Raw genomic sequence first — 21,538 nt, 5'->3', positions numbered from 1 at the left:
CTGGGTTCCAGGGCCTCCCTCTACCTTCAAATGAAGAATATGACACAATGAGCAAGTTGGTTAGAAAACGTGAAATCACGGTGGGGACTCGGGAGGTCGTTCTTCCTCTGTTATTCTTTGCTTTGCTTCCACATGGCAGAAGTGCCGCACACCCAGGGTTGGCACCTGCAGTCCTCAAGGGGGGCGTAGCAGCAGACCCCCATCCCTACCCAGGCCATTCCAGACTCTCGGAGGAGCCAGGAACAATCCTGCCCCTGTTGCAGGCTGCGACCACCAGCTGCCAGGATCCTCCGTGCCCAGGATGGGCAGCAAGGCACCAGGCCAAAAGAGGGGGCGCTGACCCAGAGGTGGGTTCTTCCTGGTTTGGACTGGTTTGCCAAAACGGCTAGCAACCCACTGGTGATGTTATGATGTCGTCATGGAAATGGTTCAGTCAGTGTTAGTCTGGAAGGGGATTTTCCCCCCAGATTTTTTTTTAAAAAATCCAGGTTTAATAATAATAATACTAATAATAATAATACTAATAATACTAAAAATAATAATAATAATAATAATAATTATTATTATTATTATTTATTAGATTTGTATGCCGTCCCTCTCCAATAGACTCGGGGCGGCTGTACATGGACAGAAGCCGACTTTTCAGCACTGTGTATGAGTTGCCATCATGCTTTTGGCTTCTTTTGCCACTGCACATGTCCGTGGATGTCAAGTGGTGTGCACCTACGAGGCGCAGAATGGGAAGCGAACCGGCAACGAGGTAAATTAGAACCCACCCCTGCACCGACTGCTACATCATCTGCAAACTTCAGTACTTTAACAGAGGGATCCTCTCATAGAATAGAATTAGAACAGAACAGAATAGAATAGAATAATTTTATTGGCCAAGTGTGATTGGACACAGAAGGAATTTGTCTTTGGTGCAGATGCTCCCAGTATACATTAAAAAAAGATACATTTGAAAAGAATCATGAGGTAAAAATCACTTAATGATTGTCACAGGGTACAAATAAGCAATCAGGACACAGAATAGAATAGAATAGAATAATTTTATTGGCCAAGTATGATTGGACACACTAGGAATTTGTCTTTGATGCAGATGCTCTCAGTGGACCTAAAAGAAAATATTTGTCAAAAATCCTGAGGTAAAAAACCACTTAATGATTGTCAGAGGTTTCAAATAAGCCATCAGGAAACCATATTAATAAAAATCTTAAGGGTACAAGCAACAAGTTACAGTCATGCAGTCATACGTGGGGTGATAGGAACAATGAGACGTAGTAAATAGTTTGACTGTGTTAAGAAAATTATTTGTTTAGCGGAGTGAGGGCATTCAGGAAAAAACTGTCCTTGTGTCTAGTTGTCTTGGTGCGCAGGACTCTGTAGCCTCATTTTGAGGGTAGGAGTTGAAACAATTATTTATTTTATTTATTTATTGGATTTGTATGCCAATTATGTTCGTGGTCTAGACCAGGGGTGTCAAACTCAATTCCATTGTATGACTGTGGTTGACTTCAGGGGGGCTGGGTGGGTGTGGCAGACAGGGTGGGTGTGGCCAAGTGGGTGGGTGTGGCCAGTTCTCCAAATTGCTGGGTAGAAGCTATGTGGGCTGGCTCCATTTTCTAGGATGGCCTCACGGGACGCATCATACCACATCGGGCCCTCAGGCCTTGTGTTTGATACCCTTGGTACAGAGAGAGAAGAGCAATGGGGCGAGCATTCAGACCTGGGGTAATTCTACACGTATCGGATGTGATTTCGGCTTTCGTGTGATTTTTGAGTGTGGCTTTTCCATGTCATTTTTTCCGGCCTTCACTTCTAAAAAATTACAGGGTCAAATTTAAAGTGGAAATATTTAGCTGGTCAGTCCTAGCAACCTCTCGCTGAATTCCCAGAGCTTCTTGGCCAGCTGGTCATCACGGGCCAGTAGACTGGGCACCTTCGGCTGGCAGTCCGCGAAATACCGCCCGCTCAGCCTCTCGATGCCCTCCTCGGTGGCGCAGTAGATGGAGGTCTGGGCACCAGCTTCGCAACTTCGGACGAACAGCTTGAAGAACCAAATCAACCCCTGTGACCACCAGGGGTAAAAGCGAGCAATTTCGGTTTTAACAACTCCTGAAATCAAAGACAGAGAGGACAGGCTGGAGGTGGAGCAGGGCGAGGGGGGGCGGGGGGGGGATCTCCAATGAACCAGTTGCACAAAACATCATGAAGGATGAAAGGAGCGGAAAAGGCAGAAGAGGAGGAAGAGATTGGGGGAAACCTCGTCCCTGCTTTAAGCAGAGGGTTTGTTTGTTTAATTTGATTTCTATGCCGCCCAATCGTGAAGGACTCAGGCCGGCTTATAATATAAAATATAAATACAAATAAAAAGAAGTCAAATGTACAGCCTAAACCTATCAAAGCCTAATTAAAACCCATGGTTAAGCTATCCAGACAGCAAGCATGCATACCATTCATACAATTTGGCCATGAATGACAATTCATGCCCCCACCCCCAGTCCTGCTGTTATGGAAGGCCAGTAGGGTGGGAGCTGTATGGACACTGTGGGAGGAGTTGATTCCATTGAGCTGGGGCAGCAACAGGGAAGGCCCTCCCCCATGGTCCTGCCAACCTGCATTGCTTGGTGGATGGGACCTGGAGGAGACCAACTCTGTGTGGTCTCTTATTTGTCGCTGGGAGGTATGCGGGTTGGACTAGAAGACCTCCAAGAGCCCTTCCCTCCCTAGGATTCTAGTATTCTGGACCCAAGAAGGTGGGAGACATCTCCCTCCCCAGCTGAGTTCTGCAGAGGGGGTGGAGGAAGCCTCACTAGGAGAGAAATACCTGGTGGAGCCCCAGATAGACCTGTGGGGGGGGGGGGGCTCTATCTGGGGATTCTTGCAGCCGGACTCTCACTCACCTGGATGAACCGCGTAGCAGGTGACATTGGTTCCTTCCAACTGCTTGGCCAATTCTCTGACGTGGAGAATGTTGGCTAGTTTGCTGTTGGAGTACGAAAGTCTGAACTTCTTGGTCACTTTGTGGATCGTCTGGAAATTGATCTTCCCAAAGGCGTGTGCTCTCGAGGACAAAATTATGATCCGGCTCGGGGCGCAGCGCTTCAGCCGGTCCAGGAGCAGGTGGGTCAGCAGGAAGTGGGCCAAGTGGTTGACCTGGAAGCCCTGGTCATAGCCATCAGTGGTTTCGGCAACCTGAAAGACCCCTGCCATAAAAGTAAGTTCTTCCTTTATGATGGGTCACTTTGTGATAGAGCAGTGTTTCCCAACCTTGGCAACTTGAACATATCTGGACTTCAACTCCTAGAATTCTGGGAGTTGAAGTCCAAATATCTTCAAGTTGCCAAGGTTGTGGAAACACTGTGGTAGAGGATGGTGCACCGGTAGCACACTGGGTTGCGTGCGCAGCTTCAGTTCTGCATGTGCACGAGTGCGTCCCAGCGTATTTTTGCTTCTGCGCATGTGCTGGGCTGGACACAATATCCCCACTCCCTCACCCTGAGATTCTGGGGGGGGGAATCTGCTCTGCCCCCACCTGCGTTGTTGATGAGGATGTCCAGACGGGGCTCCGATTCTAAGAAGTTCTGCGCAAAAGCTCGCACGGAGTTCAGGCTGGCCAGATCCAGGATCATCAGGATCACCTCCGAGTTCCCACTTTCCTGGAAAAGGAGCGGAAGGAATCTTGTTCCTGAGTTGCTGGCTATCTTGCCTCCTATGCATATAGATGTTAAACATATTCATTTATATAAAACTACAACTTTGTGCCAGTGTCTCTGGTTTCATTTGGACAGTTGTTGTACAGTTGCCTGACCAGAGCCATCAAAACCACTTCCAGGAATGCGGCTGCCCCGAAAAATATGGAGCCCTCGGAACAGAACCAGGACAGGACAGGACAGAATTTAAGGCAAAGCTCTTTAAGTGGGGAACGGTCAAGAGTCCACCATGCGACTGGGCTGCATCAGAACTGTTGGGACACTGAATTGAGCAGCTAAAATAGCAAAGTGCACATTGGCTGACGATTGGTTGGAGGTTGCTGGCTCCTGCATGAGGCAATCTAAGCTATGATTGGTTGCTGTGGGTGTAAAGGGGGAGTTTCCCCTTTTCCCCGCCTTTTTCTTCTGTGGGCTCTGAATGCTCTTTGATTTACCTCATGATGCCCTTGTGTTCCTGACTATCTTGTGTTCTTTCTTTCTGGATGATGAGAAAAACTGAGGTAAATTCAAATGTGCATGTTTGTGAGTATGTGTACGTACACCCACAGACAAACGTGTACGTATATGTATATGTACTGTATGTATGTAATGTATGTATGTATATACATGCACACATATGTATGTGTATATTTTATTTATTTATTAATTTGTCATACAAATATAGTATTGTATTGTAGTATGTTTAACATAATATAAGTAGAAAGTAGAGAGAGAAATGATAAAAAAGACATTAGGACAGGGACGGTAGGCACGAAGGAGCACTTATGCACGCCCCTTACAGACCCCTTAGAAAAGGGGAGAGGTCGACTGTAGATAGTGTAAGGTTGAAGATTTTGGGATTGGAGGAAGAAACAAGAGAGTCCGGTAGTGAATTCCAGGTGTTGACAACTCTATTGCTGAAATCGTATTTCCTGCAGTCTAGTTGGGAGCAGTTTACATTTAGTTTGTATCTATGGCATGCTCTTGTGTTGTTGTTGTTGTTGTTGTTGTTGTTGTTGTTGTTAAAGGTTAGGGTTAGACATTTGTCAAGAATCATGGGGTCAAATAAGCAATCAGGAAACAATATTAATAAAAAACTTAAGGATACAAGCAACAAGTTACAGTCGTACAGTCATAAGTGGGAGGAGATGGGTGATAGGAAGGATGGGAAAAAACGAGTAGTAATAGTAGTGCAGTGTTGAGGGAATTATTTGTTTAGCAGAGTAAGGGCGTTCGGGGGAAAAACTCTCCTTGTGTCTAGTTGTCTTTGTGTGCAGTGCTCTGTAGCATCAGTTTGAGGGGAGGAGTTGAAACAGTTTGTTTTCCAGGTGTCTGTAAATATTTCTTTGTGTCGAGGTGAGGTAAATATTTTCACCGCCCTCTTTTTGACTCGTGCAGTATACAGGTCCTCAATGGAGGGCAGGTTGGCAGCAATGGGGTTTTTCTGTAGTTCTGATTCTCCTCTGAAGTCAGGTCGATATTTATCTATCTATCTATCTATCTATCTATCTATCTATCTATCTATCTATCTATCTATCTATCTATCTATCTATCATCTATCTATCTATCTATTTCATTCATTCATTCATTCATTCATTCATTCATTCATTTCTTAGATTTGTATGCCGCTGCTCTCCGTCTTGCTGGGTTGCAGAACCAAACCAGGCAGTTATAGGGGTTCAGATTTCAGACTCAGTGACCCCTCTGTAGAACTGGATCAGAAGCTCCTTGGGCAGTTTGAGCTTCCCGAGTTGGTGCAGAAAGAACCTGTATAACATCTAGCCCTTTGTGACTCTATGGGGCCATATTATGGTGATTTTACAATAACATAATATTTTATCTCACCTATTGTACGGTTCAATTTGAAATACTTGCAGTAATGGGCTGCTCCCGATGGGTGGTAGTAAATTCTGGGATGCGTGTGCAGCTGGTGCGTCCCCAGTGGGCATGTGCACACATGGGTGTGAGATTTGGCTACTGCGCATGTGCCCAAAGCCAAATATTACATGAGGACACTCACGTGAGTGAGATTTCATGTCCTCGTGTGAGATTCGGCTTCTGCGCATGCGCAGAAGCTGAATCTGGCATGGGGGCGCATGCCTGCATGCCGCATGCCCCCACACCCACACTTGCCGCTGCAACCGCACTGGTAGAGTCGGATGTGGGCAACCCTTGAGTGGATACGTGTATTTGTTGGCATTTAATTTAAGCACACATTTGTGTTTGTGTATAGAGTGTGTTTTCTCCGGGTTGCAGATCAGAGATCGTATGATCTCCTTAGATGCCACACACTAAATAAATGAATGAAAACCATCAGGTAAGATGCAGAAGAACGGAGGAACCACACGGCACGCGCTCACCCGTCTGATGTCATACATGGCCGATTCTCCTCTCGCTTGGTCGCGGCATGCCAGAATGACACGGGCGCCTCTCCGGGCCAGATCCACCGCTGTGGCCTTCCCGATCCCGGAATTCCCACCTAGGAAAGGGCAGAGAAAGGATTCACTGAGATTGCCCAGCCTTTGAGCGCGATCCAGAAGCCGGGCCTGCATTTGTGTGCATTGGTTTTTGTGCCGTTACAAAGTGAAGCATCTGTTTGGCAGAGTTTCTCAACCTTGGAAACTTTAAGGTGGGTGGACTTTGACTCCCAGAATTAAAAGCAAACGACATCTTAAAGTTGCACATGTAGAAAAAGCCTGGCTGAGGGCATGATTTGTTTCAGAGCAGACGTATCTCAACAAATAATCACTTAAAATTATTCAGGTACAATACATGGAGTCCTCGACTTACAACCAGTCATTTAGTGACTGTTTGAAGGTACAACAGCACTGAAAAATATTTCCACAGGATTCCAATATTTCAAACGTATTCATGGCCAATTATTTCTTTCCTGTTGTGAGATTTTATCAGGGGAAATGGCAAAATACTAGGAAAAAACCCTATCCGTGGATAAACCCCTATCCTTGTCCCACCAGAGATCATCCATCAGTGCGACCAAAGCTGTAGCCGGGCCTGAATCCTGACTGTTGAGGGCCTAGATCAGTGATGGCAAGCCTTTTTTTCCTCGGGTGCCGAAAGAGCGTGCGCATGTGCTATCGCGCCTGCGCAAGTGCCCACACCATAGTTCCCTCTAAGCTGAGCAGTGAGCAATCGCTCACTTAAAAATCATCATCAACTCAGAGTTTTCCAAACCTGCCCAGAAGCCGAGAGGGAAAGAGTGAGAGGGAAGGAGAGAGAGAGGAAGAGAGGAAGAGAGAGAAACAGATAGAAAAAAGAGAGGAAGGAAAAGAGAAAGAAAAAGAATGGGAGTAAGGAAGAGAGAAAGAAAATCAAAATCTAGTTTGAAACTGGCTCAACTATTTAAGTGGCATTTTGATATTGATAGAGTTGCCCTATTATGAGCTCACTGTTATAGACACACAGTACAGTATTTTATTTTGAAATTCTCTGAGGCAAAACAGGGTGGTTTTTTTTTTTTATTTGTTTGTTTGTTTGTTTGTTTATTTCTTTATTTCTGTGCCGCCCAGTCCCGAAGGGACTGCTGCTCAGACACTATACTTTTCCGCCCACCCCCCCAAAAAATTAGAGGGAACACTGGCCCATAATTCAATGCCTGGGGAGGGTGAAAACAGCTTCCCTTGTCCCTGGTGGCCCTCTGCAGGCTGGAAACAGCCTGTTTACCAACTTCTGGTGGGCCCAGTAGGCTCGTATTTCACCCTTCCCATGCTCCAAAGGCTTCCCTGGAGAACGGGGAAGGGTAAAATGCCCTCGCGGTGCCCCCGGAGGCTCTCTGGAAGCCAAAAACACCCTCCCAGAGACTCTGTGAGAGACAAAAATTCAGCTGGCCGGCCCACATCATGGACGTTGGGGCTGAGCTAAGGGAATGGCTCGCGTTCCAGCAGATATGGCTCCGTGTGCCACCACTAGCCTAGATAATCGGCTTCATCCAAGGACCATTGGAGCTGGAGTAACACCACCTTCTCAACAATCCTCCCCATGAAAGGAGGATTGAAGACAGGACGATAGTTGTTAAATACGGCCGGGTCCAGGGAAGGCTTCTTGAGGATGGGGCAAACAAGTGCCTCCTTGTAGAGAGCCAGGAAGGACCCCTAACTGAATGAAGTGTTGGTAATCTCCTGAACACAGCTCTGTGTCACCTCCCTGCTGGCCGAAACCAGCCAGGAGGGACACAGGTCCAATAGACAGGTGGCGGAACTCACAGCTCCCAGGGCCTTGTCCACTTCATCAGGTGTGACCAGGTCAAACTCCTCCCATACAGATGGACTAGGACAGGCCCCTGTCATCTTGACTGACCCTTTGTCAGCCGACACTGCAAATTGGAGCCAAGGTCTGTCCATATCTGAGCGATTTTATCTGCAAAAAACTTGTTAAAGTCCTCAGCACTACCCTGCAAGGGTTCGTCAACTCTCCCCTTGTTAAGGAGGGAGTGAGTCACCCCAAACAGGGCGGCTGGACCGGATTCCACAGATGCAATCAATTAATATCTTCATAAATAACCTAGATGAGGGAATAGTAGGAGAAGTAACCAAATTTGCAGATGATACCAAGGTGGCCGGTGTAGCCAACACCCCAGAGGACAGACTCAAAATCCCGAGGAATCTTGACAGACTGGAACACTGGACCCAAACCAATAAAAGGAAATTCAACACGGAGAAAAGCAAAATCCTACACCTACCCCTGTTTCCCCCAAAATAAGACGTACCCCGAAAGTAAGGCATGTCAGAGGTTTTGCAGAATTTGCTAATATAAGGCACCCCCCGAAAATAAGGCGTAGTCAAGTTTACATACGGTACGGTGGAAAAACATACGGTACCATTCAAAGCTGTTCATATCGGTACCGTAATAATGTGGTGTCCCCTGCTGGCCCCTTCCATCGCTTTGTACCGTCCAGTACAGCAGACACAGTCTGCTGCTGTCTCACCGCCATTACAGTCTCCACTACAGTGCGTAGACTGTAGCTCCTCTGGTGGCCGGAAGCTGCAATAGCGGGAGTATACTGTTGTACCATATAAGTGCCGTCGTTTGTGTCATAATCAGTGACCGTATGGTACACTTTCTTTGGGGGTGTCAGCTTTTCTGCCTGTGAATTTGTCTTATTTGAGAAATATAAGGCACCCCCCGAAAATAAGACGTAGTGCAACTTTTGGAGCAAAAATTAATATAAGACAGTGTCTTATTTAGTGTCTTATTTTCAGGGAAACATGGTAGGTAAGAAGAATCAAAAATACACATACAAACTGGGTGAAGCCATACTCAATAGCAGCGACTGCGAGACAGATCTTGGAGTCTTGATGGACAGCCAACTAAATAGGAGTCAGCAGTGTGCGACAGCAGCCACAAAGGCCAATGCAGTCCTGAGCTGAATAAATACAGGGATACAATCAAGGACCAGAGAAATACTCTCTATGAAGCCTTGATTAGACCACACCTAGAGTCCTGCATCCAGTTTTGGTCACCACATAACAAAAAAGATATTGAGAGTGTAGAGAAAGTGCAGAAGAGAGCAACCAGAATGATGAGCGGACTGGAGAAGGTAACATCGCAAAGAGCGGTTGCAGGAACTGAGTTTGGCCAGTCCGGTGAAGAGAAGGACCAGGGGAGACAGAATAGCAGGGTTCCAATACTTGAGGGGCTGCCACAGGGAGAGGGGTGGGTTTAGGCTCTTCTCTATGGCACCAGAATGGATGGAAGCTGACCAAGGAGAGATTCAACCTGGAAGTGAGGAGGAACTTTCTGATGATGACAGCGATCAAGCAGTGGAGCAGAAGTTGCCTGTGGAGGTTGTGGGAGCTCCAACACTTGAGACTTTCAAGGGGAGATTGGACGGCCATTTGTCCGAAGTGGTGTAGGGACTCCTGCTTGGGCAGCAGATTGGACTAGATGACCTACAAGGTCCCTTCAAACTGTAATAATAAATCTAAAAACATAGAAACATAGAAACATAGAAGTCTGACGGCAGAAAAAGACCTCATGGTCCATCTAGTCTGCCCTTATACTATTTTCTGTATTTTATCTTAGGATGGATCTATGTTTATCCCAGGCATGTTTAAATTCAGTTACTGTGGATTTATCTACCACGTCTGCTGGAAGTTTGTTCCAAGGATCTACTACTCTTTCAGTAAAATAATATTTTCTCATGTTGCTTTTGATCTTTCCCCCAACTAACTTCAGATTGTGTCCCCTTGTTCTTGTGTTCACTTTCCTATTAAAAACACTTCCCTCCTGGACCTTATTTAACCCTTTAATATATTTAAATGTTTCGATCATGTCCCCCCTTTTCCTTCTGTCCTCCAGACTATACAGATTGAGTTCATTAAGTCTTTCTTGATACGTTTTATGCTTAAGACCTTCCACCATTCTTGTAGCCCGTCTTTGGACCCGTTCAATTTTGTCAATATCTTTTTGTAGGTGAGGTCTCCAGAACTGAACACAGTACTGTATTCCAAATGTGGTCTCACCAGCATTCTATATAGCGGGATCATAATCTCCCTCTTCCTGCTTGTTATACCTCTAGCTATGCAGCCAAGTATCCTACTTGCTTTCCCTACCGCCTGACTGCACTGTTCACCCATTTTGAGACTGTCAGAAATCACTACCCCTAAATCCTTTTCTTCTGCAGTATTTGCTAACACAGAACTGCCAATACAATACTCAGATTGAGGATTCCTTTTCCCCAAGTGCATTATTTTACATTTGGAAACATTAAACTGCAGTTTCCATTGCTTTGACCATTTATCTAGTAACGCTAAATCATTTACCATATTACAGACCCCTCCAGGAATATCAACCCTATTGCACACTTTAGAGTCATCGGCAAATAGGCAAACCTTCCCTACCAAACCTTCCCCTATGTCACTCACAAACATATTAAAAAGAATAGGACCCAGAACAGACCCTTGTGGCACACCGCTTGTAACCTGACTCTGCTCAGAATACTCGCCGTTAACAATAACTCTCTGATGTCTACGCTTCAGCCAGCTGCAAATCCATTGAACTATCCAGGGATTAAGTCCAATCTTCACTAATTTATCTATCAGCTCTTTATGTGGAACCGTATCAAAGGCTTTGCTGAAGTCCAGGTAGGCAATATCCACGGCACCACCTTCATCCAACACCTTTGTGACAGTCAAAGAAATCAATGAGATTAGTCTGACATGATTTGCCTTCAGTTTTTGGGTCCAATAAGTTATTGTTTTTTAGGTGTTGATTTATCCTCTTTTTGAGTAGAGTCTCCATCATTTTAACTACCACTGATAGAAACATAGAAACATAGAAGACTGACGGCAGAAAAAGACCTCATGGTCCATCTAGTCTGCCCTTATACTATTTCCTGTATTTTATCTTACAATGGATATATGTTTATCCCAGGCATGTTTAAATTCGGTTACTGTGGATTTACCGACCACGTCTGCTGGAAGTTTGTTCCAAGGATCTACTACTCTTTCAGTAAAATAATATTTTCTCATGTTGCCCTTGATCTTTCCCCCAACTAACCTCAGATTGTGTCCCCTTGTTCTTGTGTTCACTTTCCTATTAAAAACACTTGCCTCCTGAACCCTATTTAACCCTTTGACATATTTAAATGTTTCAATCATGTCCCCCCTTTTCCTTCTGTCTTCCAGACTATACAGATTGAGTTCATTTAGTCTTGCCTGATACGTTTTATACTTAAGACCTTCCACCATTCTTGTAGCCCGTCTTTGGACCCGTTCAATTTTGTCAATATCTTTTTGTAGGTGAGGTCTCCAGAACTGAACACAGTACTCCAAATGTGGTCTCACCAGCGCTCTGTATAAGGGGATCACAATCTCCCTCTTCCTGCTTGTTATACCTCTAGCTATGCAGCCAAGCATCCTACTTGCCTTTCGTACCGCCTGACCACACTGCTCACCCATTTTGAGACTGTCAGAAATCACTACCCCTAAATCCTTCTCTTCTGAAGTTTTTGCTAACACAGAATTACCAATGCAATATTCAGATTGAGGATTCCTTTTCCCCAAGTGCATTATTTTACATTTGGAAACATTAAACTGCAGTTTCCATTGCTTTGACCATTTATCTAGTAACGCTAAATCATTTACCATATTACAGACCCCTCCAGGAATATCAACCCTATTGCACACTTTAGAGTCATCGGCAAATAGGCAAACCTTCCCTACCAAACCTTCCCCTATGTCACTCACAAACATATTAAAAAGAATAGGACCCAGAACAGACCCTTGTGGCACACCGCTTGTAACCTGACTCTGCTCAGAATACTCGCCGTTAACAATAACTCTCTGATGTCTACGCTTCAGCCAGCTGCAAATCCATTGAACTATCCAGGGATTAAGTCCAATCTTCACTAATTTATCTATCAGCTCTTTATGTGGAACCGTATCAAAGGCTTTGCTGAAGTCCAGGTAGGCAATATCCACGGCACCACCTTCATCCAACACCTTTGTGACAGTCAAAGAAATCAATGAGATTAGTCTGACATGATTTGCCTTCAGTTTTTGGGTCCAATAAGTTATTGTTTTTTAGGTGTTGATTTATCCTCTTTTTGAGTAGAGTCTCCATCATTTTAACTACCACTGATAGAAACATAGAAACATAGAAGACTGACGGCAGAAAAAGACCTCATGGTCCATCTAGTCTGCCCTTATACTATTTCCTGTATTTTATCTTACAATGGATATATGTTTATCCCAGGCATGTTTAAATTCGGTTACTGTGGATTTACCGACCACGTCTGCTGGAAGTTTGTTCCAAGGATCTACTACTCTTTCAGTAAAATAATATTTTCTCATGTTGCCCTTGATCTTTCCCCCAACTAACCTCAGATTGTGTCCCCTTGTTCTTGTGTTCACTTTCCTATTAAAAACACTTGCCTCCTGAACCCTATTTAACCCTTTGACATATTTAAATGTTTCAATCATGTCCCCCCTTTTCCTTCTGTCTTCCAGACTATACAGATTGAGTTCATTTAGTCTTGCCTGATACGTTTTATACTTAAGACCTTCCACCATTCTTGTAGCCCGTCTTTGGACCCGTTCAATTTTGTCAATATCTTTTTGTAGGTGAGGTCTCCAGAACTGAACACAGTACTCCAAATGTGGTCTCACCAGCGCTCTGTATAAGGGGATCACAATCTCCCTCTTCCTGCTTGTTATACCTCTAGCTATGCAGCCAAGCATCCTACTTGCCTTTCGTACCGCCTGACCACACTGCTCACCCATTTTGAGACTGTCAGAAATCACTACCCCTAAATCCTTCTCTTCTGAAGTTTTTGCTAACACAGAATTACCAATGCAATACTCAGATTGAGGATTCCTTTTCCCCAAGTGCATTATTTTACATTTGGAAACATTAAACTGCAGTTTCCATTGCTTTGACCATTTATCTAGTAAAGCTAAATCATTTACCATATTACAGACCCCTCCAGGAATATCAACCCTATTGCACACTTTAGAGTCATCGGCAAATAGGCAAACCTTCCCTACCAAACCTTCCCCTATGTCACTCACAAACATATTAAAAAGAATAGGACCCAGAACAGACCCTTGTGGCACACCGCTTGTAACCTGTCTCTGCTCAGAATACTCGCCATTAACAATAACTCTCTGATGTCTATGCTTCAGCCAGCTTGAAATCCACTGAACTATCCAGGGATTAAGTCCAATCTTCACTAATTTATCCATCAGCTCTTTATGTGGAACCGTATCAAAGGCTTTGCTGAAATCCAGATAGGCAATATCCATGGCACCACCTTGATCCAACACCTTTGTGACATAGTCAAAGAAATCAATGAGATTAGTCTGACATGATTTGCCTTCAGTAAAGCCATGCTGATTTGGGTCCAATAAGTTATTGTTTTTTAGGTGCTGATTTATCCTCTTTTTGAGTAGAGTCTCCATCATTTTAACTACAACTGATGTCAAGCTAACTGGCCTGTAGTTACCAGCTTCTTCTCTACTGCCCTTCTGGTGGATAGGCACAACACTGGCCATTCTCCAATCCTCAGGAACATCTCCTGTTAACAGGGATTGGTTAAACAAATCAGTAAGGGGGGTAGCAATGACAGATCTGAGTTCTTTAAGAACTCTGGGGTGGATGCCATCTGGACCCATTGCCTTATTTATCTTTAATCGTTCAAGTTCTTCTAAGACATCGGCTTCTAAGATCACTGGAGCTGAATCCGTACAGCTGGAAGCAATGCTATATCCCCCTATAGTATTATTTTGTAAGGTGTCTTTTGAGAAAACTGAACAGAAGTAGTTATTGAAATGGTCAGCGATCTCCTTATTCCCATCAATGCATGTATTATTCCCGGTACTAAGCTTCGTGATGCTGCAGTTTTTCTTCTTCCTATCACTAATATATCTGAAGAAGGTTTTATCCCCCTTCTTTACAGATTTTGCAATTTCTTCCTCTTTTGAGGCTTTAGCAGCATATATTATCTGTTTCGCCTCCTTCTGTCTCATTTTATACACCTCTCTATCAGCTATACTTCCAGACTCTTTATACCTCCTATAGGCAGCCTTTTTTTCATTGACTATAGCCCTTACATCATTGCTAAACCATAGCGGTTTCTTCTTCCTTTTACCTTTAGTTATTTGCTTTACATAAAGTCTTCTGGCTTTTAATATGGCCTTTTTTAATACAGTCCACTGGGTGCTCGCTCCTGCCATTTTATCCCTCCCCTTTAATTCATTATTTAAGTATTCCCCCATTGCATTAAAATTTGTTTTTCTGAAATCTAATACTTTGGTTGCAGTGTAGGATTGCTCACAATCAGTTTTTACATCAAACCACAAACATAGATGGTCACTGCAACCTAAATTTTCTCCCACCTTGACCTCTGAAACCCAATTCCCATTTGTAAAAACTAAATCTAGAATATTCTCCCCTCTAGTTGGTGTCTTAACTATCTGTGCCAGAGCTGCTCCTGTAACGGCCTCTACTATATTCTTACTTTTGCATGTAAGGGCACTGGGGATATTCCAGTCAACATCAGGCATGTTGAAATCACCCATAACCTCAACATCTCCCTTTACTGCCATTTGGGTAATTTCATCCACCATCATGTTGTCATGTTCCTCAGATTGCCCTGGAGGCCTATAGATCACCCCAATTCTAATGACAGAACCTTCTTTATTTTGCATGCAAATCCAGAGGGTCTCCAGATCTTTACATGTATTTTGAATTAGTGTTGTTTTTAGACTTTCTTTAACATAAATGGCTACTCCACCTCCCCTTCTCTCTATTCTATCCTTCCTATACAGTGTATATCCTGGTATGGATATTTCCCATTCATTAGAATCCTTAAACCATGTCTCAGTTATGGCAACCAGATCCAAATTATCTCTAGATATTTTGGCCATTAACTCACAGAGCTTGTTGCTCAAGCTTCGAGCATTCGTGCACATTACCCGAAGAACATTATTTTCCTTATTAGTTTGACCCTTATCATCAACAACTACATCTATTTTATTTACAGCTCCCTTTTCATAAGCTTCCAGAAACTGATTTATCCTCATTGGTCGGGGACAGAAATCACCCACATCAGTTACATCTCTGTCCCCTTTACCTAGTTTAAATGCCTGTCCAAAAAAGTTCTGAATTCCTCACCGAGCACCTGGGTACCTCTGTATGATGGATGCAAACCATCCCTCTTAAACAACTCCCTATTAGACCACCTACTGACATTATGACTTACATAGCCAAAGCCTTCAGCTTTACACCACTGCCTTAACCACACATTAAACTCTCTGATACAAGTTGTTTTATCCTCCTGGCCACAAACCGGTAACACCTCTGAGAAAGTCACTGAATCAGTTATTTTACCCAGCTCCACACTTAGACATTTAAAATCTCTTTTTACTACATTAACATTTCTCTGGGACAAATCATTTGTGCCAAGATGCACCACCACATCATCGTTATTACCTTTACTCACAGCCTTGATAATGTTTGTAATCCGCCTCCTGTCCCTGCGGGCAGTGGCTCCTGGGAGACACCTCATCACCTTCATCACATCCTTCCTCTGTCCCAAATCAACACCTCTAACAATCGAGTCACCCACAAGAAAATGTGTCCTCTTTTTATTTCTACTAACTGGGCTTGGTTTGGTGTCACTATGCACCTCGTTTACAACAACTTCTCCTTTGAACATCCCCTCATTCTCCGCCTGAGGGGCCTTGCTAATACCTTCAACATCCTTACTATTTAAATCCGCAAGAACATGATGTCAAGCTAACTGGCCTGTAGTTACCAGCTTCTTCTCTACTGCCCTTCTTGTGGATAGGCACAACACTGGCCATTCTCCAATCCTCAGGAACTTCTCCTGTTAACAAGGATTGGTTAAACAAATCAGTCAGGGGGGTAGCAATGACAGATCTGAGTTCTTTAAGAACTCTGGGGTGGATGCCATCTGGACCCATTGCCTTATTTATCTTTAATCTTTCAAGTTCTTCTAAGACATCGGCTTCTAAGATCACTGGAGCTGAATCTGTACAGCTGGAAGCAATGCTATATCCCTCTATAGTATTATTTTGTAAGGTGTCTTTTGAGAAAACTGAACAGAAGTAGCTATTGAAATGGTCAGCGATCTCCTTATTCCCATTAATGCATGTATTATTCCCGGTACTAAGCTTCCTGATGCCGCAGTTTTTCTTCTTCTTATCACTAATATATCTGAAGAAGGTTTTATCCCCCTTCTTTAGAGATTTGGCAATTTCTTCCTCTTTTGAGGCTTTAGCAGCATATATTATCTGTTTCGCCTCCTTCTGTCTCATTTTATACACCTCCCTAACAGCTATACTTCCAGACTCTTTATACCTCCTATAGGCAGCCTTTTTTCATCGACTATAGTCCTTACATCATTGCTAAACCATAGCGGTTTCTTCTTCCTTTTACCTTTAGTTATTTGTCTTACATACAGTCCAGTGGCTTTTAAGATGGCCTTTTTTAATACAGTCCACTGGGTGCTCGCTCCTGCCATTTTATCCCTCCTCTTTAATTCATTATCTAAATATTCCCCCATTGCATTAAAATTTGTTTTTCTGAAATCCAATACTTTGGTTAGATTATAGGATTGCTCACAATGAGTTTTTACATCAAACCACAAACATAGATGGTCACTGCAACCTAAATTTTCTCCCACCTTGACCTCTGAAACCCAATTCCCATTTGTAAAAACTAAATCTAGAATATTCTCCCCTCTAGTTGGTGTCTTAACCAGCTGTGCCAGAGCTGCTCCTGTAAAGGCCTCTACTATATTCTTACTTTTGCATGTAAGGGCACTGGGGATATTCCAGTCAACATCAGGCATGTTGAAATCACCCATAACCACAATATCTCCCTTTACTGCCATTTGGGTAATTTCATCCACCATCTTGTTGTCATATTGCTCAGATTGCCCTGGAGGCCTATAGATCACCCCAATTCAAATGACAGAACCGTCTTTCTTTTGCATGCAAATACAGAGAGTCTCCAGATCTTGACATGTATTTTGAATTAGTGTTGTTTTTAGACTTTCTTTAACATAAATGGCTACTCCACCTCCCCTTCTCTCTATTCTATCCTTCCTATACAGTGTATATCCTGGTATGGATATTTCCCATTCATTGGAATCCTTAAACCATGTCTCAGTTATGGCAACCAGATCCAAATTATCTCTAGATATTATGGCCATTAATTCACAGAGCTTGTTGCTCAAGCTTCGAGCATTTGTGCACATTACCCGAAGAACATTATTTTCGTTATTAGTTTGCCCCTTATCATCAACAACTACATCTATTTTATTTGCAGCTCCCTTTTCATAAGCTTCCAAAAACTGCTTTATCCTCATTGGTCGGGGACAGAAATCACCCACATCAGTTACATCTCTGTCCCCTTTACCTAGTTTAAATGCCTGTCCAAAAAAGTTCTGAATTCTTCACCGAGCACCTGGGTACCTCTGTATGATGGATGCAAACCATCCCTCTTAAACAACTCCCTATTAGACCACCTACTGACATCATGACTTACATAGCCAAAACCTTCAGCTTTACACCACTGCCTTAACCACACATTAAACTCTCTGATACACATTGTTTTATCCTCTTGGCCACAAACCGGTAACACCTCTGAAAAAGTCACTGAATCAATTATTTTACCCAGCTCCACACTTAGACATTGAAAATCTCTTTTTACTACATTGACATTTCTCTGGGACAAATCATTTGTGCCAAGATGCACCACCACATCAACGTTATTACCTTTACTCACAGCCTTGACAATGTTTGTAATCCGCCTCCTGTCCCTGCTGGCAGTGGCCCCAGGGAGACACCTCATCTCCTTCACCACATTCTTACTCTGTCCCAAATCAACATCCTATCCCTATCCCATTCCATTACTCTATTGTATTCTGTCCTGTCCTATCCTGTTCTGATCTGTCCTGTCCATCTCTTCTCCTCTCTTCTCTTCCATCCTGTTGTGTACTGTTCTATCCTATTCTCTTCTGTTCTGTTCTGTTCTCTCTACATGGGGCTACCTTTGAAAAATGTTCGGAAACTTCAAATCGTGCAGAATGCAGCTGCAAGAGCAATCATGGGCTTCCCCAAATATGCCCATGTCACACCAACACTCCGCGGTCTGCATTGGTTGCCGATCAGTTTCCAGTCACAATTCAAAGTGTTGGTTATGACATATAAAGCCCTTCGTGGCATCGGACCAGAATACCTCCGGGACCGCCTTCTGCCGCACGAATCCCAGCGACCAGTTAGGTCCCACAGAGTTGGCCTTCTCCAGGTCCCGTCGACGAAACAATGTCGTCTGGCGGGACCCAGGGGAAGAGTCTTCTCTGTGGCGGCCCCGACCCTCTGGAACCAGCTCCCCCCAGAGATCAGAATTGCCCCCACCCTCCTTGCCTTTTGTAAGCTCCTTAAAACTCACCTCTGTCATCAGGCATGGGGGAATTGAACTATTCTTTTCCCCCAGGCCTATACAATTTATGCATTGTATGTTTGTGTGTATGTTTGATTTTTAAATAAGGGTTTTTAATTCTTTGAAACATTAGATTTGTTATATGCTGTTTCATTATTGTTAGCAACCCCGAGTCTACGGAGAGGGGGCTGCATACAAATCTAATAAATAAATGAATGAATGAATGAATGAATGAATGAATAAATAAATAAATAAATAAATAAAACGCACCGGATTATAAGATTTTAGAGGTGGAAAACAAGGAAAAAAGTATCCTGAACCAAATGGTGTAGCAATATATCATTTAATAAAATACTGGTGTAGCAGAATACTTTTTATGAACTTCAAACTTGACAGCTTTAAGACTAGTGGACATCAACCCTCAGAATTCCTCCTCCTGCCATGCTAGGTGGGGTCATTAGAAGGAAGAACAGCCCCGTTTTTGGGGAAAGCGGGCCATTTTACTTTAGGTTTTTCACAAAAACGGAGGAATTTTTGCCTTCCCTCCAGTCCGTGGGAGTTCCGCACAGGCTTCCCAGGCCCTCTGTCCAAAAAGGGGGATAGGGGGAACGAGGCTTTGGGACAGCAAAAATGCCTCCATTTGGTGTATAAGACGCACCGACATTTCCACCCTTTTTTGGATGGGTTAATGGTGCGTCTTATACTCCACAAATATGGTACTGTAGTTCGTATCTTTCCATCACTATGTTCCAGTCATGAGTTTCATCCTATCAAATGTCTTCAATGGCAACTCTGTCATTCTTGCCCTCTTAGACGAGTATTTCCAGCTCTCCCCGTTTGTTGCCTAAACTTTGACCCTTGTGCCTGACCGCCGTGGCTATGCTGCCTGTAGCTCCTGCTTTGCTTTTCTTCTTATCCTCATAGGATTGGTTAGCATGTATGTGAATGCTTGATTTTTAAAAGTTTGATTTTTTAATAATTTTAAATTCATTATCACTATTAATTGGACCTAGAAATGTTTACATATTGTATTTCTGTTATTGAGATGTTGTGGGCCGCCCTGAGTCCATGGAGAGATGCGGCATAGTTTATTAGATTTATAGTTTATTAGATTTATATTTATTTATAGTTTATTAGATTTGTATGCTGCCCCTCTCCGAAGACTCGGGGCGGCTCACAACATAACAGTGATACAATACATTACAAATCCAATAGTAGAAAAGTTAAATCAATTTTAAAAGCATAGTAAAATCCCTAACTATACAATCATACACCTTCAACCTAATCCATCATACAGTAAGGCCGAAAACATAATAAAAAAGGGGGGAGAAGGTGGTAATTATCCCCACGCCTTCAGCATTTTACAGAAGGCGAGGAGGGTGGGGGCTTTTCGAAGGGAATGAACTCTGGAGGGAGTTGATTCCAGAGGGCCGGGGCCACCACAGAGAAGGCTCTTCCCCTGGGTTGTTTGTTTGATCAACAGGACCTGGAGAAGGCCAACTCTGTGGGACCAAATCAGTCACTGGGATTCGTGCGGCAGAAGGTGGTCTCGGAGATATTCTGGTCCAATGCCATGTAGGGCTTTATAGGTCATAACCAACACTTTGAATTGTGACCGGAAACTGATCGGCAGCCAATGCAAGTCACGGAGTGGAAGCCCCAGGATGGCTCTCGTGGCTGCGTTCTGCACGATCTGAAGTTTCTGAACACTTTTCAGTGGTAGCCCCATGTAGAGAGCGTTGCAGTAACCGATCCTTCAGGTGATGAGGGCAAGAGTTGGAGACACCCCCTGCCCCCGGGCTCTCCTGCCGCAGCCGGAGGTTTGGACTAAATGACCCCCAGGGTCCCTTCTAACTCCGGTATTTTCTCCCTCCATCCGAAGCTCCCCGTGGCTGGTCCAAGCGGGGGTCTCCGGCAGCCCCGCGCAGCCATTTGCCCCCTGCAGGCTCTCCCGCGCCCCGGTCCCCTTTCTCCCCGGCCAGGGGTCCGGGGAAGCCCCGCGGAGGGCTGGTGTCTGCGGAGCCTATCGGGGCGGTCGGTCGGTCGGTCGGTCGGTTTATTGCCAAAGGGCCTTTTTTCTTTGGTTGGACTTTCTGGGTTGTGTCTGAGGCGCCTTTGGGTCACCCACGCCCTGGATGGGGGCGAGTCTCCCCGAAACCCCGCAAACCTTCCACTCGCCTCTGACTTGGACGCTTGCGCTGCGCTTCGGCTCCGCTATTGTGATCCTGCCCGGAGCCACTGGGGTGGGAAGGGATGGAAGAAGGAAAGAAAGGGAAAGGAGAAGGAAGAAAGGAAAGAGGGGGGGAGGGAGAGAAAGGAAAAGGGAAAGGAGGAAGGAAGGAAGGGGGAAAGAAGGAAGGAAGAAGGAAAGAAAAAAGAAAGGTATAGGAGAAGGAAGAGAGGAAAGAGGGAGGGACGGAGAGTAAAAGAGAGAGAGAGAGAATGAAAGAAAGAAAGAAAGAAAGAAAGAAAGGGAAAGGGATGGAAGAAGGAAAGAAAGGGAAAGAAAAAGGAAGAAAGGAAAGAGGGAGGGAGGAAGAGAGAGAAAGGAAGGAAGAAAAAGAAAGGAAGGAGGGAAGAAAAGGATGAAAGAAAAAGAAAGAAAGAAAGAAAGAAAGAAAGAAAGAAAGAAAGAAAGAAAGAAAGAAAGAAAATCTGACCTGTGATGAGCACCGTCTTGCCCCGCAGGCTGACCGTGTTCCGGCACCAGGTGGCCGCCGCGAATTTAGAGTAAATCAGCGCGCAGAGCCCGAGCAGCAACGCTGCGCCCGCCGCCAGCGCCCCCGCCGCCTCCATGGCCGGATCTTCGCTGGCCCCGCATCCCACCCCGCTTCCCTTTCGGCCCCGGTGCCGCCCCCGTGGGCCCGCCTCCCGCCTGGGAGAGTCTTGGTCACTTGCAGAGCTGCCCACCCATCCAC

General features: G+C 44.5%; 1 protein-coding gene across 1 annotated transcript; it reads right to left on the bottom strand.

The window, feature by feature from the left end:
- Window positions 1-1,030: 1,030 nt before the first annotated feature.
- LOC139162503 (dehydrogenase/reductase SDR family member 13-like) lies at window positions 1,031-21,416 on the bottom strand. Its single transcript, XM_070742931.1, has 5 exons — window positions 21,281-21,416; window positions 6,053-6,171; window positions 3,536-3,659; window positions 2,904-3,206; window positions 1,031-2,115 (listed from the first exon to the last, which is right to left on the bottom strand). Exons 1-5 carry the CDS (start codon window positions 21,414-21,416, stop codon window positions 1,856-1,858), a joined length of 942 nt encoding a protein of 313 aa, XP_070599032.1. The 3' UTR covers window positions 1,031-1,855.
- Between the last annotated feature and the right edge of the window lie 122 nt (window positions 21,417-21,538).

Source organism: Erythrolamprus reginae, chromosome 1, assembly GCF_031021105.1.
Source record: "Erythrolamprus reginae isolate rEryReg1 chromosome 1, rEryReg1.hap1, whole genome shotgun sequence".
Taxonomy (NCBI): domain Eukaryota; kingdom Metazoa; phylum Chordata; class Lepidosauria; order Squamata; family Dipsadidae; genus Erythrolamprus; species Erythrolamprus reginae.
The sequence above is the reverse complement of the archived record's forward strand: the minus strand, read 5'-3'. Positions and strand labels throughout refer to the sequence as shown.